Source organism: Cucurbita pepo, chromosome 3 (assembly GCF_057944985.1).
Source record: "Cucurbita pepo subsp. pepo isolate OVF chromosome 3, ASM5794498v1, whole genome shotgun sequence".
Lineage (NCBI taxonomy): Eukaryota > Viridiplantae > Streptophyta > Magnoliopsida > Cucurbitales > Cucurbitaceae > Cucurbita > Cucurbita pepo.
In genome coordinates, this window is record NC_141800.1 from 11905518 (window position 1) to 11920734 (window position 15217).

At 38.4% G+C, this 15217-nt stretch overlaps 1 protein-coding gene across 1 annotated transcript; it reads left to right on the plus strand.

Moving 5' to 3' along the window:
- Positions 1 to 3949: 3949 nt before the first annotated feature.
- Positions 3950 to 7752, plus strand: LOC111780446 (CDPK-related kinase 1). Its single transcript, XM_023660863.2, has 11 exons — positions 3950 to 4831; positions 4986 to 5116; positions 5201 to 5242; positions 5331 to 5439; positions 5642 to 5720; positions 5812 to 6108; positions 6178 to 6290; positions 6751 to 6858; positions 6940 to 7002; positions 7109 to 7276; positions 7358 to 7752. The coding sequence occupies exons 1-11, from the start codon at positions 4379 to 4381 to the stop codon at positions 7493 to 7495; spliced, it is 1701 nt and encodes a 566-aa protein (XP_023516631.2). The 5' UTR covers positions 3950 to 4378; the 3' UTR covers positions 7496 to 7752.
- The last annotated feature ends 7465 nt before the right edge of the window (positions 7753 to 15217 follow it).

Below are 15217 nucleotides of genomic sequence, written 5' to 3' on the forward strand. Positions count from 1 at the left end.
CTATTTTAATTATTTAATGTTTTAATTATTATTTTTTTTTTTTTGGGGTCGTTACCGTATAGGTTAGTATAGAACATTTTATTCTATCTTATTTTTCTTCTTATTTCAAATGGTATTAGTTTATTTAAATGCTTTGAGACTGGTAAGACTAATGACACATTTAATTATAAAGTTTTAAATGAAGTATTGTCGCGTTAAATGTTCATGATATGTATACCGTAACGACTTTAGGTTAAGTAGAAAATTTTGAGTCGTTACATAAACTATACAAGCTACCTAGGTCAAAAAATGGAGAGATTGAAAATCTTGTACCGACCCTAAAGGGTAAGATTCAAATCAAAGATCTTCTCAAAACTTTAAGGCCTTCTAAGTTGCTTAGATAGTAGTAGAGACTAGGCCCAAACTTACTAGAGCTTAGAGTAAATCTCGTGGATACTTACTAGATTAAAGATGCGATGAGAGCCTACAAATAGGTTGCTTACTGAGTAGTTTTATATCCATTTTTTTTTTTTTTTTTTTTCAGGTGAGTGTTTACAGGCTACAAATCGAGGTGGGGGAGCGTCCGAGGGCAATAAGATCATAGAAGGGGTCGTTTTGGAGCGCTAGTTCGTCTTTATATTGTGAGTCTTTTACATTTTGTTTGTAATTGTATCCCTAAACTTTTTTTCCATTTGTAATAAATTCCAACTTATTAATTTTCATTGGTTTTTAAATGTGTTTTTTTTTATATAATTTTATTTCTATATTATGGTATTTTTTATATTTTAATTTATTTTACTTTTATTTTATTTATTTTTGTCTTTTGTCGGTCAAAGATTCGAAACCTTGAAAATTGTATCGTGATACTATGACATTATATTGACCCATTGGAAAAATTAATTCACTTAATAGGGGTAACTAATCCAAACGTGTCTACAACTATTTTAAATTGGCCAATTAGTGGCTATACTAACCTTCAACGCTCTCTAATATTTCAAAAGTAGTTCCAAAATCGTCGAAAATGGTTAAGTGGGGTCAAAATCTCCATCTCAAGCAGAATAAGTTGGTTGAGCCAGTCGAATTGAGTGCATGCCAATTGTAGGGACGCGGTCTAACGAGAAAGGTGAATGGATTGAGCCACATTTGTTTGGGAGTTGGCTTGGGTTGTGAAGCGGATCAGCACGCAGGTCATGGATTGGGCACAAGTCACTCGAAATGCATCTAGACCGCTGGAAGATGTTGGGTTGGGCTAAGGCTTAGAGTTGCACTCTTATGCACTATAGGACAAGTTATGTCCATTGATACAATTATTACAAACAAGTCAATCTGTATCAACCATAGATTTCTACTTAACCTAAAGTCGCTACTGTGTACATATCATAGTCATTTTATGCGAAAATAAGTCATTCAAAACTTTATCATAAAAATATCGCCATGAACTTACATGTTTACTCAAAGGTCTTTAAACAGTTTAACAAAAATTGAAATAAAATAAAACAGAATGTCCTACACGGACGTATATTCAACGAATTTAAATGCATGCTAACATATACTAACCTGTAGTCTACGAAATTTAAATGCAAATTACCTTATGCATGTGTTATGGTCTCCTAAGTTGCAATGTCACTGTCAGTCGTACATGAGAGCTTTGTCTTTACCTGAAAAATTAGAGTAGCATATAATAAGTGACCCTGTTATTGGGGTTAGATGCAAGCACATACAATCATGAGTGAGACCTATCATATCAGCCTATATTCCCTTAGGTGACTATCACAAGGGAGTAATTGGATGTGTATTTACTATTCTACACACGATGTACACGTGCGAGTATGGACCCACCAATCGGTTCACACACCTCGGCGCCTTTCTTGGTCGAGCTAGCATTCTCTAGAGCAATTGTCAGACACCCAATAGGTATAGTGACCGTTGCAACATTATGATGAACATAATGATTGTTTTTCTACCTCGTAACTTATGCGTTCATGCCATCATAAAAAGAGGGGTATTCCGTGATGCATGAACACACAATAATGCATGAGGTCCCAACATTTTTTCTTTCATTATCACGTAACACAACCTCTTCTGCTTCCCTTTATAGCATATCTTTATTATGTATATATCGAGGTTATGCATCATGCTGAAACATCATATACATGTCAATCATATCATATATATCTCAACATGTCAAACATGTGTCGGATCAAAATATGTCGGGTCTTCCAAACTTATTATATCATACTATGCGTGAGAGAGAGAGAGAGAAGTGAGGGATTTCTTGGTATATTCCATTCCATACCCTTGTTTTTGGGGGATACAAATTCCCAAATTGGTGGGTCACCTAACCTTACACCATCATATATTATTAATAAATTATTATTATTAAATTATTATTTGCCCTATAAACTTCACCTCCCTCTTTCCCTCCCCTTTTTCCGCGTTTTTTCTCACTAATAATTATAATTAAAACATTATTATTTAATCATGATTAGTAACTGAGTTGGATTAAGTAGGCCTCGTGATTGGCGGAACATGTTTGACCAAATAATTAATTTAATAATATTATATTATTCTATTACACTCACAGTGCCCTATAACACCTTCCAATTTATTCAATATATTCTTTTTTTTTTTTTTTTTTTAACTAAACATTATTCTTCTTTCTAATCAAATCCCAAAACCCCATAAAATATTTAAATATATATGTCTTATAAAATATTCATATCATGATGAGTATGAAAATCCTTCGTGTATCATTACACTGAACCATGGTGTTAAATGTACCACCTCATGTAATGTTGTATGTCACACGAGCATGTATTACTTCTCCAATATGGTAGATATAGACGTGTACCTTTTCTTTTTCGTTGGGTTCCGACTGACAGTATCATTATATGTTAGCCCATCAGGTCTAGGGGTATGTATACGAGCCTGTCTAGTGAATTTATGTATGCATATACAAATCCTTTGAGAAAAAGTATCATGTGATGATAATTGATTGAAATTAATTAATAAACCTATTCATTAATTATTAATTATTATACTGATCATTAATTGATTCATGGTAATCAGAGACACACCCAAGACTAGCTGCAACATTATTTGAATTTTATAAATCTAGAAACAATAAAGTAACGATTCATTGTGACTAATTTTTCATTATAAGTTAGTTATGTGCTCGTGCTTCGATGATCTCTTTCTCAAAGTCTTTGGTCTCGTTATGGGTTAATTTTGTAGACTCGTCAACTTAATCTCTCGTATCAAGTTCAATGATTGTATGCAATAATTTTAGTGATAAGGTTTGGCCTCTTTTGGGTTGGATTAGGCCAATCATGAGCTTAAGAGTAGAATATATTTGTGGGGCATTATGTTTTAGTAAATATTAGATGTTTATTATGTTTATGGTCGATACTGTGTACATATCATGAACATTGAAGGCGGAAATACATTATTTAAATATTCATAAAACATAAACTTCATTTTAAAATACATTCATTGACTTACGTGTTCACGACATAATAATGAACTAAATGAAATAATTAAACGTTTAAATTAAAAAAAAAAAAAAAAAGTGTGACTACCCTATGCACTTGTCATGGTACTTACGTGTTTGAAAACATCTTTAAAACGACATAGAGACTAGAGCTGGCTATTAATTCATCCTCTTGGCCGACAAACTACGACATTGTTCAGTAGTAATCACTTGTGTGCATCATAGTGTTCCCTGACATGTTAGTCCTCTCTTCCATGACGTTATCTACACTATACGACGCAATGAGTTTCGACGGGGTGATTGTCGGCGTCGTGACAATCTTTTCTTCTTCTCCCTTGTTTTCCCTCTGTATCATGTTATTTTTCTTTGCATGTGGATTCTATGAGGCGTATTCTTGACGTCGAGAGGAACATGTTTCGTAAAATAACATGTTTGGATCATTGATTGTTGATGTATCATATGAAACCTCAGCTGAAATGAATAATGTTTTGATTTAAAAAGAAGAAGAAGAAGAAGAAGGTTTTATGTTAGTTATTGGTGAGGAATAAAGAGAGGGTGGAAGGATCCACTTCCTTCCATTATTGTGAAGACTAAAAGGCAAATCAAATTAAGAAGTAAGCACATTGGGCATTGTGGGGGAGAAAAGCTTTGTAACTCTCTCTCTCTCTCTGCTTTTCTTTTGCTTTTTCTTGGTGCCTCTGCTAAGCATCTTTCCCTTACTTTTGTTTTTAATTTCTTCTTCTTCTTCTTCTTCTACAATTCTCTGTTTCTTTCTCTCATTTTGTCGATCAATACGAATTCAGCCAAGTTTTGTGAGTGTTGGAAATGGTATGAATCCGTGAGTGGTTTTAGTGTGTGTGTGTGTGTTTGTGTGTTCGTGTGTTTGTGTTCAAGTGGATTTCGGATTCCATGGGACTGTGTCATGGAAAGGCCATTCAAGAAAACCCAAAACCCATTTCACAAAATCATGATTCAGTGATCCAATCGGAAACCCCTACTAATTTCCCCTTTTACAGCCCCAGCCCTCTGTCCAATCTCTTCAACAACTCCTCTCCGGCTAACTCCACCCCTCTCCGTCTTTTCAAGCGCCCCTTTCCGCCGCCCTCTCCGGCCAAGCACATTCGGGCTCTCCTCGCTCGCCGCCATGCCTCCGTCAAGCCCAATGAGGCTTCTATCCCTGAAGGAACCGAGTGCGATGTGGGGTTGGATAAGAACTTCGGCTACTCCAAACACTTTGCCGCCCACTATGACCTTGCTCACGAACTCGGCCGCGGCCATTTCGGCTACACTTCCTCTGCCACCGCCAAAAAAGGCCCTCTCAAAGGCCACCCAGTTGCTGTCAAAATCATTCCCAAATCCAAGGTTGCTTCACTAACTTCATAATCTCTGTTCATCATCATCTTTGTTCATTATTAGATTTATGAACACCTCATGATTTTCTTTACATTTTTGGTTTAATCTATGGTTGTGGATAGTAGACTGTGTGTTTATGCACAATGATGAAAATAATGTGCAGATGACTACAGCAATAGCTATTGAGGATGTGAGAAGGGAAGTGAAAATACTGCGAGCCCTCACCGGACACAAAAACTTGGTGCAATTCTACGATGCATTTGAAGATCAAGATAATGTGTACATTGTGATGGAGTAAGTTTATATCCATCTAAGCTACGACTTGGTGATGCTTCACACAACCATTTCCCATTTCATTTCATTATGTTTGTGCTTCAGGTTATGCGAAGGAGGCGAACTTCTCGATCGGATACTTTCGAGGTATCTATCCTTATATGCTTCTAGATTGAATTTTCAGGATCTTTGGTACACATTTATTAGTTGTTGCTATTCTTGTGCAATTCTTTAGGGGTGGCAAGTATTCTGAGGAAGATGCAAAAATTATTATGGTTCAGATTTTGAGTGTGGTCGCCTACTGTCACCTTCAAGGTGTGGTTCACCGTGACCTCAAGCCTGAGGTATACAAAACTACCAATTTTGCTTATTTGGTTGTGCGCCGAAATGCTACAACCTTCAATGTTTTGATACCACTTGTTGTGCCATAATGATACCACAACCAAAAACTGTGATACCACAACCAAAAACTGTGATACCACTTGTTGTCCCATTCATTTCTTGGAGGGTATCTCTAAAGTTGGATAATTATTGCTTTTGCTTCAGAATTTTCTTTTTACATCCAAGGAGGAGAGATCCACTCTTAAAGCTATCGATTTCGGGCTCTCTGATTACGTGAAACCGGGTCTGGATTCTGAACGATTGTTTCTATTCAAAATCACCTATCTGAAGGCACACAGTGGATTTCTGAGGTTTTATTTTTATTGTTTGTGCAGATGAGAGATTGAATGACATTGTGGGAAGTGCTTATTATGTTGCTCCTGAGGTTTTACATAGATCATATGGAACGGAGGCAGACATGTGGAGTATTGGTGTAATTGCTTATATTCTCTTGTGTGGAAGTCGACCATTCTGGGCCCGAACGGAATCTGGCATTTTCCGAGCTGTTCTAAAGGCGGATCCGAACTTTGAGGAATCCCCATGGCCTAGTTTATCCTCTGATGCAATTGATTTTGTGAAGAGATTGTTGAACAAAGACTACCGCAAGAGATTGACTGCTGCTCAAGCCCTGTGTATGTTTATGAGAATCTTTCTTTAATTGTTTTGTTTTGTGAAGCTCAAACAACATTTCTTGCATGTAGGCCATCCCTGGTTAGCTGATCATCAAGATATCAAGATCCCATTGGATACAATCACTTACAAGCTTGTCAGAGCTTATATTTGCTCATCTTCGCTGCGTAAATCGGCATTGGGCGTAAGTGTATTATTGTACTCTTCAATCTCATTCACGTAGCTGTATGATTTATGATGAGTGTGTGATCGTGTGAGATCCCACATCCGTTGGAGAAGAGAATGAATCATTCTTTATAATGGTGTGGAAACTGTTGGGATATAGACCCTGATGTCTATTGATAGTAAAAGATCTTGTAGATATATAGGTATATATTTCGTAAACATCGTGCAGAGATCTATATGGTAGATACTTCGTAAAGATTTGGTAGACATACATGGTACGTACCTAAAGTGACCAATAAAACCTTTAGCCAATATTCATCCTTGAATTTTCTCTCTCTCCTGTTCTTTGTGTTCATCTTGATCGAGTGTGTGCGTTGTTGTGCAATCCTAATAAAAACCTCTCCCCAAAGAGGACAATATCTGCTAGCGGTGGGCTTAGGTTGTTAACTAACTAGTTTGGGACATTAATTTTTGTGCAGGCGGTTGCAAAGACATTAAACTCTGTTCGACTGGGATATCTTGAGAAGCAATTTACGGTGTTAGGACCGAACAAGAACGGGTTCATTTCCATGCAAAACTTCAAGACGGTTGCTTCTTTTTTCTGGTATCATACACAAGAATAAGAGAGTTGAAAGTAAGTTGATTGTAATGAGATTAAAACTTGGCAGGCCTTAATCAAGAATTCAACGGATGCCATGAAGGATTCGAGAGTTGTAGAGTACGGCAACATGGTAAGACTTGTGTTCTCTTCTTTTGTTTCAATGCTGCTGCCTGCTAATATGTGGTTGAAAACAAGTGTTGTTGTTGTGTGTATGCCTCTGCCTCTGCCTCTGCCAGGTTAGTTCCATTCAGTACAGAAAATTAGATTTTGAAGAATTCTGTGCAGCTGCCATAAGTATATATCAACTAGAGGGAATGGAGAACTGGGAACAACATGCCCGACATGCCTACGATCTTTTCGATAAGGATGGGAATCGCCCCATAATGATCGAGGAACTTGCGTCGGTATGCTTTCGATAATGATGGTATATTAATGTGATTGGAGTGGGTTGTTTTGTGATATGAGTTATGTGTTATGTGTGTCAGGAACTCGGACTTAGTCCATCGGTACCGGTTCATGTGGTTGTCCAGGACTGGATCAGACACTCGGACGGGAAGCTTAGCTTCCTGGGATTTGTGAGACTTGTACACGGTGTTTCGTCTCGCGCGTTGCAAAAAGCATAAAATGAATCCACATAAATTGTCTGTTGACCAAAACCATTGAGGATTCTATGATAATATGATCCTAGTGAGAAGGAAGGAAGGAAGGAAGGGTGTGATGTGATGTGGTGTAATCTGTTGTAGTTGTGTAAGTTGTTTCTTACGTTTTGGCAGTGAAGTGATTGGTGCGGTTGAAATTGATTAAAGGATTTGTACAGTGGAAGAACAGAGGAACAACATAATGCACTCAAAATCATTTTCATTATAAATTATGAGTTAAAGAAGCGGGATAGCAAAGTGAAGTACTCGATGTACCTCTCAAATATCTTAGAAGCCATGTATTTGGGTTCTCTTCATGGGTTTGCCAATATCTTAGAAGCCATGTATTTGGGTTCTCTTCATGGGTTTGCCATGTACTTGCTAACAACCCTCACTGCATGTGTTATATCAGGTCTAGTGCATACCATAGCACATACATCAAACTCCCAACTATAGAAGCGTACGACACTAATGTCATGTGCTTACGTTCCTCAACTATCTTGGGAGATTGCCCCTATGACAATTTAATACGATTTGTGTAACGGAATCGGAAAAAAAAAAAAAAATGATGGTCGTCAGCAGAGCGAACGCCGGAGTTTTCGCTCACACACGACCCACAAAGGACGGCCGAGGGCTGGGATGCCACAAAATCGTGTCCCCGACCTTCAGCCACCCTGAAAGAACCTGCAAGAAACGAAAACGGTAAGGAAAAAGGAGAGAGAACAGAAAACCGACGGAACTCCGGCGAAGCCGAATCGTACGAATCGACGTCGAAAACCCCCATTTCACACCACAAAAGTAATCCCAGAACCCTTTACACACATCAGGAGTAGGTTCTACGCGAATCCCGTACGCTGAACACCGTCGGCAAGGAAGACGGAACGGCGGACTTCCGAGCTTCTCCAGATCCGGGAGTGCGAGGCCCTTACCAACAAAATCGGTACCAAAAACGGGGTTAGGGTGAAGGATAAGCTCGGGAACGGGAAAAAAAAAGAGGGAAAAAAGACGTCGGGACGACGTTGTCGAAGAGAGAGAGGGACCGCCGGAAAATCGCGCAGGCAGTCGGGCGAAGAGGACGAAGTCCGACCCGCGATCTGGATCCGGAAACCCGAACCGAACCCCGTACCTTCGGTCAGCCCAGAACCCACGTTACCCGCAGCCCAAACACCCAACCTTCAATCGCAAGCCGGCCCATCAACCTGCGGCCCGTCACCCGCGAGCCGGCCCATCACCGCGCGGCCCGTCACCTGCGTTCGGTCCGAGACCCGCGAGCGGCCCGTTAACCCGCGCCTCGACCCGAGACGCCTGCACACGCGTCGCTCTCGGATTGTGCCACGTGTCACGTCTGCAGCGCGGCTACTCTCGGCTCAGGCGGCTTCATCGGCTCGGTGGTGGCTCGGCGGCTCCGGCGGCTTATTGGGCTCGAGAAACCTGTTTCCAGCCCGTTTGACACCGTTCTGACCCTCCCGGACCTGGTTTCGGCCCTGTTTAAGGTAAAAGGGAACATTTTAAGGTCGTATTTCACAAATTCCAGTTGGGAATTTATTCTTATTTGTGAAATACTAACGGAAGTGACTCATGAACCAATAGGAACCAACCACCAATGGAAGCGTAGAACGTCCACGAGGAGCTAGGAGCTTACGTTATATTCTAGGGAGTACTTCGGCTAAGGCCTACCAAGTAAGTGGCTCACCCGTTGTAGGTTACGCGTTAATTGCTGTATGTTGGCACGTGCCCGTGGTTATGCACGTGCCATTAAATTGTATGCTAGCTTAATGTGCTTAAGTACGAAATCATGTGAACGTGAATGTATGTTGTTTATGCTGCTTAGTTGATGTGATATGAATGCATGTGACGATGGGTGACCCTTGTATGATTATGGCTTGTTGTATGAGTATTGAAATGTAACTGAATGAATTGTATGACATGAAATACGGTAAATTGCATGATACATAACCCCGCTAGGAATATGTATGATATGTAACGAAATGAGAATGAGAATGACATGTAAGCATGAAAACGTGACACGGGGTTATGTTCATTAAATGATGACTGTAGGACTAGTGGGACCTCATGCATATTGTGTGATCATGCATTTGGGGGGATACCCCTATCCCATCACGAGGGTACGGACGCGTACATCCAAATGGCAGGACCACGATCGTTATGCCCTGCATAGCGCTGCCGTGACGGTTTTAGTTTTAACGGGTCCCGGTGGGCCCCCAGAGCATGCCCACCGGCTAGGGACAGTGGCCCAGCGGTGTGCGAACTAGCTGGTGAGCCCATACTCGCACGTATGGGCTGCGTGTAGAGTATATGGTACACGTCCACGATTACCTGTTAGGATTACACCGTAGGGAAAACGAAACGAAACGAAACGAAACGATAGGTCCCATCATTTCATTGCATGTGTTTGTCGCATAACCCCGATAGGGGGTCACTTACTGAGTATTCTAGAAATACTCAAGCCTCGTGCTACTTTACTTTTGCAGATAAGGGCAAGGCACCCATGTGACAACGACGACGGCATCGTACCCCCCAGGATCGTGGCACATGCATAGGGTAGTTGGTTGTTTTTTTTCCATTTCGTAGTCTAGGCCGAATTTGGTTGCATCATTAATATAGGTTAGTATAGGATGAAAGGTATTTACATAATAAACCTTAGGGTAGAATAAAATATGCATTTTTGGTTTCTGTTTCTTTTCCTTTCTTTCAATTTTCTCTTTTTCCCTTGTAACCATTTTTCTCTGAGGTAATAAAAGGCGGGTGCGAGTCGCATTAATGAACATGGCCCATTAAATGTATATTCCGCATTTCAAAGTATAGTAATGACCTTAGATTAGACAGGTAAAATATTAGGGTCGTTACAATTTGTAGCCTTGCATTTAACATCATTCATCTTGAATTTGGACAACTTGTCAAAGGGATAGATCTAATGTGCCATCGAATCTATTTCAAGAAATCCTCATCCCAAGAATCTATTTATACGGAAGACATGTTTGCCTTCAAGTGGTTTGTCTCCCTCATACTAGATCCAGCAATTAGTATATCATCCACATATAAGAGTAGAAACACATAAGAATCAGTGTATTTCTTGAGGTAACTGGTCATTTTCACTATTGTGGAAACCACTCTTGCATATGAAGGAGTCAAACTTCTTGTACCAATACTCAGCAAAATTTGAATAGTAGTTTGACAAAGGGATAGCTCCATGCAAAAATTTTGTTTTTACACCATCTGCTCAAGGTAATTCTCAGATGAACCAATACTCAAGCAAAATTTGAATAGTAGTTAATTTCACAACATGGGAAAAGATTTCAGCATAATGAATGTCTTTCCGATGTGAATATCCTTTAACTACTAACCGAGCCTTGAACCTCATTTTTCCATTTGGTTCAGCCTTGATTCTTAATACCCATTTGTTCAACAAAAGTCTCTCTCCTGTAGGTAACTCAGTCATCGTCATCCATGGCTTGCTCCCACTTGGTTGAATCTCATCATCCATGGCTTGCTCCCACGTGCATGTATGGACCCACCAGTTGGTTTGCACACCTTCTGGGACCTTTACTAGTCGGGCGAGTATTCTTTGGTAGTTGTTAATGTCAGACACTCGTTAGGAGTAGCGACTGTCATGACAGCATTATGACAAACAAAATGGACGTTTCCCTGCCTGGTGTATGCGTCCGTACTATCGTGAAGGAATAAGAGTATCCACCGATGTATGAGCACACAATAATGCATGAGGTCCCAACATTTTTCCATTTTAATTATCATTAATACAACCCCACTAGCGTCTCGTATGTATCATACATTTTCATACCATTTCTCATAACGTTTATCATATCATTTATTATTTTTTTCATGCATATGTTGGGGTTGTATTTCATGCTAGTTTGTCGTTTTACATGTCAATCATAGCATATCATACATCTCACATATCAGTCATATCATAAACATATCTGTCCATATCGTGCACATATCATATCATATATCATAACAATCACGTAATAATCCTGAGCATATTTTCAACACATCATATCATAACATAACATAGCATAAAGCATATCAATTCATCGAACACAACATAGCAATCGCATCGTATAATATTTACATATTATTTCATAATAGTGTACATGTACAACCTATGACAGGTGCGAAACAATTGACACGTGTCATCATACAACACACAATTTATAACCAATGATGGTAGGGGCCACTTACTTGGTTGGCCTTAGTCAGCATTCTCCCCAGTTCTAGTACGTTAGCTCTCGTTCCTCAAAAGTGATCCAAACTATTATCGGTTTTCATTTTCTATTAGGTTGTTTATTGCTTTTTGTTAGTATTTCACAATTCTAAAATAATTTCAACTTAAACTTGTGAAATAAGACATTATAATGACATAAATTACCTTACTTAGGGTTGAAACAATGAAATTGGGTCAAAATCACCGAGCTAAATAGTCGAAATTTAAGCTGCGAAGCCGAGTCGAGCCATCTAAGCTAATTGAGTCGAAGGGCTACACACTACAAGTGGTGACACGTGAGGCAAAAGAAGGTCGACGCGGGTGTAGTTGGCTTCGGGTGTAAGGCATGGGTTGCACGCGAGTGTACGGGTCGCGGGTCTCGATCACGATTCACGGGCTGCTGCATACTGGTTTGGGTTCTCGGCTGGCTACATGTATTCAACCTCGGGAATTCGGTGGTCACGAGTGTTGGATTGGTATGGCAACCCTAGAGGGGGGAGGGTGAATAGGGTTTTAACAATAAAAGTGTTTAAACGTGATTAATTTTTCTAATGATAAACTTTTTACAAATAAGCAGAGATAATAATTACTAAACCAAATAATTCAAGTCAAAACAATAAGAATATGCAATAAATCACCATAATAATTTTGAAATTAAATAGGAAAGAGTTAGAAAATATGACACCGTAGTTTTATAGTGGTTCGGTTAAACTCGACCTACTCCACTCTCCAAGCGCCTCTTGGGAATTTGAATAAACAACTTTCTCGACTCTTTCCATGGATCAGAGTCAAACTGCTACACCACTCTTTTTACGAGTTCAAGAGCAAACTCAATTCTTTCCACGGCGCCGGATCAAACCGGTACAAGTATTTGAATTTGGTAGTAACGCACCACAACTCTCTCAAATAGTAGATTTACAATTTGAAGCACTCACAACTATTTTTTCACAATACCATAAAAAAAATCTCTCTCAAGAATAACATAATAAAAATAAAATTGGAAGCTTGGAGAGAGCAAGAAACAATGGAGACTTTGAACAAATCAGGATGGAAGTTGTGTGTTGAAAATGTAGGGAAGTTGATGAGTTTATACAAAAAAAAGAAAAATGACAAAATGTAGGAATCAATATTGACCATTGGATTGTGTTAGGAATAATGGAAGATGGAGATTAAAAGTAAATAAATAAGAAAAATTTCCAAACTCATTTATTTAAAATTTTTAAATATAAAGATAATAAAAATCGATGTGAGTAACGGTCCAATGACAAATTCAAAATTTATGATAAATATAATAATATAATAATAATAAAAAGTATGTGAGTAACGTTAAATTAAAATTTCAAAATTTATTATAAATATAATAATAATATAATAATAAAAACGATGTGAATAACCACCAAAATTTTAAAATATAATAATATAATATAGTAATAATAAAAATCGAGGTGAGTAACGGTAAGATTTAAATTTATATTTTGTAAAAATAATTTTATTTATTATAAATAAAGAAATATAATAATAGGAAAAACTCCACCATTTGTTACTCTACTAAAATTATAAGTGTCATACTTTTATATACTTTCATTTGTATCATTTTGATTTTGCTGCCACATCATCATGTTGGATATTTTATCTCGACTGTAATTTCTTCGTTTTAGCTCTGATTTGAGTAATTGAAAAGTTGTTCAAATCGTTATTCTCAACCTTATACTGTGGACATTTTAAAATACTGAAAATAGTTAATAATTAAAAGTAGGTTTGTTATCATCAAAACATCAATCAATTAATTGATTGAAATTAATTAAAATGAGATCAAGGGCCAAAAAGCTAACAATGGGTTGCAGGCATTCGTCGCAGGCTTAGGCCGAGGTGTTGGCGGGTTGCAGGCGTCTGGATACCCTATTCAGATCCGATCCGAAGTCCACAGGCTTCGTCTTCTCCACCCGATTCACACGATTTTTCTAACAAACTTTCTCTCTCTTCTTGAAACGTCGTTCCGGCATTCGTTTCTCCTTCCTCTTCACCTCCCTCATAGTTTTATGGATGGTAAACACCTAAAACATATAGATTTGTGAGTGCCAACCAATCCGCAATTCAAACTCTCTTTTCCGACGACAAAGCACATTGTTAATGCGTGAAAGCTTACCTTATTCATGTGTACAGTCCTCGATGATCCCTTTCACGGTGTGGGTAGGTTGTTTCGACATCGGATACCTTAGCTACCACTAATTTTCTAATGAACAATTTGTTTATGATCCAACCATAACCCAAGTCTCTCTTAGGTCGATGAGATGAGACGGTGGGATCTCATTGTTCAAGTTCTAAAATTAGCACTTACGAAAACTACTCATCTACTTACTTTATATTGGAAGGAGTGAATTCCATCTCTTGAAAATGGTATGCATATTGAATTAGCTACAAAAATCATTGCCACTCATGCAAATAAAAGGACAAGATCTTATGTGCAGGAGTTCATAACTCACTCAGAATTAAGTTCGAGTCGCATATGATCATTCTATGAAATATTAATCTTCTAAATTAACGAACTTATGAAGAGAGATTAAATATTTTGTGATATAGTCATATACAAACATATTATATAGGATATCTCCACTCACATGTCTCCTCATAAACGATTTGGATCAAATCATTTGTAATAATTACAAAGTCGGTTGTATCAATTATGTTACTAGGATAAGCCATTCAACCTTAATATTAAACCGTAAATAAAATATTATAATTAATTACAAGATTTTAGGGTATAAATCTCAACATTATACATACGTGTGCATGAGAAATTATGACGTAGATGGTTAGAGGAGGTCAAGGAATAAGACGTAAAGATACTATATCACCCTAAAACATTGAGTGTGGTAGCATATGCATTGAGCAGGAAGTAGTACCATATGTCGACACTAACCACCAAGCAACGAGTTATACAAAGGGAATTGAAGCAAGCCGAATAAGTCACGGTCATCGGGGAGGTCATGACACAATTAGCAGAACTGACCGTGTGATCGTCATTGGCGTCGTGCATTGTTGACAAACAATATATGGATTTAAGAATTGATCGAGAAATGATGGTGTTAGTCATGAAATAAGTCCATGAGTTTCCTCTTGCGTTCGATAAAGGACTTTTATAACGTGGACGACTTTGTGTACCTAGTATGCGTAACTAAGGACAAATGTTCTAGCCGAGGCTCATTGCCCATCATTCACGATACATCAAGGTAGTATCAAGACGTATCAAGATTTGAAGTAATGTTATTGGTGGCGGAATATGAAGCAAGTTGTGGCTAAATTCATGAGCAAACATCTCGTTTGTCAACTGGTCAGAACTTTGAGACAAAAATTTGTAGGATTATTATAACTATGTAGTATGCCATAATGAAAATGGAGAACATCGCTATGAATTTAATTGTGGGATTTTCTAGGATGACCAAAGGCTACCCAGTTATATGGGT

Coding starts and splice junctions, on each gene's coding strand:
- LOC111780446 (XM_023660863.2), top strand. CDS start 4,379: ATGGGACTGTGTCATGGAAAGGCCATTCAAGAAAACCCAAAACCCATT. Junction 5,440..5,641: donor ACCGTGACCTCAAGCCTGAG/GTATACAAAACT, acceptor CTTTTGCTTCAG/AATTTTCTTTTTACATCCAA. Junction 7,277..7,357: donor TGATCGAGGAACTTGCGTCG/GTATGCTTTCGA, acceptor TATGTGTGTCAG/GAACTCGGACTTAGTCCATC.